At 48.2% G+C, this 2,842-nt stretch overlaps 1 protein-coding gene across 1 annotated transcript; it reads left to right on the forward strand.

Annotated features, from left to right (window-relative positions):
• Positions 1–897: 897 nt before the first annotated feature.
• Positions 898–2,443, forward strand: LOC125515694. Its single transcript, XM_048681211.1, has one exon. It carries the CDS (start codon positions 1,003–1,005, stop codon positions 2,155–2,157), a length of 1,155 nt encoding a protein of 384 aa, XP_048537168.1. The 5' UTR covers positions 898–1,002; the 3' UTR covers positions 2,158–2,443.
• Positions 2,444–2,842: the final 399 nt, after the last annotated feature.

The raw sequence follows: 2,842 nt of genomic DNA on the forward strand, positions 1-2,842 counted from the left end.
ACCCTCCCCAATGGATGGAACTTCAGAAAGACATCCTCGTCTTCATCGACTCCACTTGCGGTTATTTTGGTCCTTTAATTTGTGCAAGTTATTATCTTGTGTTTACTCTTGCTACTTGCTAGCACTTGTTACTTGTTAAGTTTGTCATATAGGTTGTTCACCTAATTGCATATCTAGACAAATTTGTTGTTTTGTTGAGCCTAAAATTTGCAAAAGAAGTTAACATTTTGTTAGTCGTCTAATCACCCCACTTTAGTCGACCATACCGATCATTCAACTACATTCATGGAAAACTTTGTGACAAAGTAAACAACAGTTACGACACGCCTTACCATAGGGGAGTGGAAAGAAGCAAGACGTATGCGCAAGCAAAAGCGATGCATTCTAGTAGGATTCATGGATACGCTCAATATTCGTTTATTGTAGCTTATCATTGAGGATATCTTGCAATCACCTAGAAGACAGTCAAGTATGCGTTTGAAGATGTGACACACTTTTTGTTGAACTTAAATAACAATTACATCAGGAACGGTAGATGAAAATTTAGGAATCACCGTCCCAACCAGTTACATAGTTTGAATCGTAGTAAGAATTTATGACTAAAGTGTGTGCGGCTTTGTTTGCCTCCCTTGGGCAGAAATATGAAAACAGTACCACTCCCTTTGTCCCATAATATAAGAACGTTTTTGACACTACACTAATATAAAAAACGTTTTTATATTATAAGACAGAGGGAGTACTTCATTGCAGGCCAAACATGTCACTCTAATCTTTGACAATTTTACCAACAATGTTGGAAAAGGGATCGCTGGCTCACATTATAGAAATGGCAGCATGAGACTGACGGGCGGGACCCACTTGGGCTGGCTGGGTTGAACAACGCTGGACTGGAGACGGGAATCATCGTCAAAAAAAAAAAAAAAGCAGAAGCCATCCCCGTTCCCCATTCCCTCGCCGCCGCCGGCCGCCGCCAAATCTCCCCGGCCTTTCCGCCGCGGCGCCATGCTCCTCCGGCTCCGGTGCTACATCCTCACCCAGCTCCTATCGTCTCCCTCCGCCTCTCCCGCCTCCCAGCTGCACCGCCTCTTCTCCGCCGCAGCGCCCGGCGCCTCCCCGAACCCTAGCTTCGCCGTGGAGGAGTACCTCGTCGCCACCTGCGGCCTCACCCGACCCCAGGCCCTCAAGGCCTCCGCCAAGCTCTCCCACCTCAGGTCCCCCGCCAATCCCGACGCCGTGCTCGCCTTCCTCGCCGGCCTCGGTCTCTCCGACGCCGATGTCGCCGCCCTCGTCGCCAGGGACCCGCAGTTCCTCTGCGCCAGCGTGGAGAGAACCCTGACGCCCGTAGCCGCAGGGCTCTCTGGCCTCGGCTTATCGCGTTCCGACATCGCGCGCCTCGCATCGCTCGCCGCCCACAAATTCCGCCAAAAATCTGTCCTCTCCAAGCTGCAGTACTACCTGCGCCTCTTCGGCACCTCCCACAACTTCCTCCGGGTGATGAAGTTCTCCAATATCCTCTCACACAGCATCGAGAGGGTGGTCAAGCCCAATGTCGCGTACCTGCGAGAGTGTGGGTTGCAGGATTGTGATATCGCCAAGTTTTGCATCCAAAGACCGAGGATGATCATCAGCAACCCGGAGCATGTTCAGGCAATGGTGGCGTGCGCTGAAAACATTGGTGTGCCCCGTGCCTCTGGGATGTTCAGGCACGCACTTCAGGCTGTTGCATTCCTCGGCGAGGAGGAGATCACAGTCAGGGTGGGGTACTTGAAGAGCACGTTCAGGTGGACGGATGCTGAGGTAGGCATGGCTGTTTCTAAGTTTCCACCGTTGCTGAGGGGGTCCGAGAAATCGCTGCAGCGCAGATTTGAGTTCCTCATCTCCGAGGTGGGTTTGGAATCGGCGTACATTGCTCAGCGACCCGTAATGCTAGGTCTCAGCCTAGAGGGCCGGCTCAGGCCCCGGCACTACGCTGTAAAGTTTATCAAGGAAAATGGATTGCTCAAGTGTGACCCAAGCTACTATACTGTTTTCAAGGAGTCCGACATGACATTCAAGAAGAAGTTCATACACCCTCATAAGGAAGCTGCACCGCACCTTGAAAAAGACTACGATGCTGCTTGTAAAGGGGAAGTGCCCACTAATTTCAGATTCACATAAGCCAATAACGGGCTCTGATGTAACTGTGTGCTGGTTGTCCGCTGCTGTATGTCTGTTAGATGCTGGGTTGGTGGTTGTTAACGAGTGATGAAGCTGATAATTTGATCCCTGGATACTGATATGTAATGTCACCACTCAGCAGAGAAGAAACCATGGATTGGTTATGAATTTATTTGTCCTCATTCATGTTTTAAACACATGTATTGGAACTAAGTAAGTGTGAGATCAGGCCATTCTGAAATGCGCTAAAATTTCAGTTTTCAATTTAGTTGCCTGTGCATTGAGACAATGAGCCAAGGTAAGGTCTCCTTCGTTGTGGGTAATGCATTCCTAATGTTCTATTACTGTTTTTGCAATTCATAGTGGATAATTTGAGGATAAATCTGATGCCCTTCCCAAATCTAGGTAAATAGTCCTTTTGGAAGCAGATGGAGGGAATGTTGTCCCCTGGTGTTAGCGTTTCGTATGTAGGGCCCAGGGTTAATTCACCTTGCTTTAGCATAATCTGTTTCCTCTTGTTTGAATTGTTTTTGTAAATCTTTGTGTGCAAAGAACAGCTTATTCTTAGTCCTCTGTGCTAAAATAAAGAAACCAGATTAGTCGTATATTCCTCAAATTTGTGACGCAGTGCCACAAGATAATCTTGTCCCCTGTTTTGTTGTGTCATCATGTTTTTTTTCAGTTA

This window comes from Triticum urartu, chromosome 6 (genome assembly GCF_003073215.2).
Source record: "Triticum urartu cultivar G1812 chromosome 6, Tu2.1, whole genome shotgun sequence".
In the NCBI taxonomy this organism is placed as follows: Eukaryota; Viridiplantae; Streptophyta; class Magnoliopsida; order Poales; family Poaceae; genus Triticum; species Triticum urartu.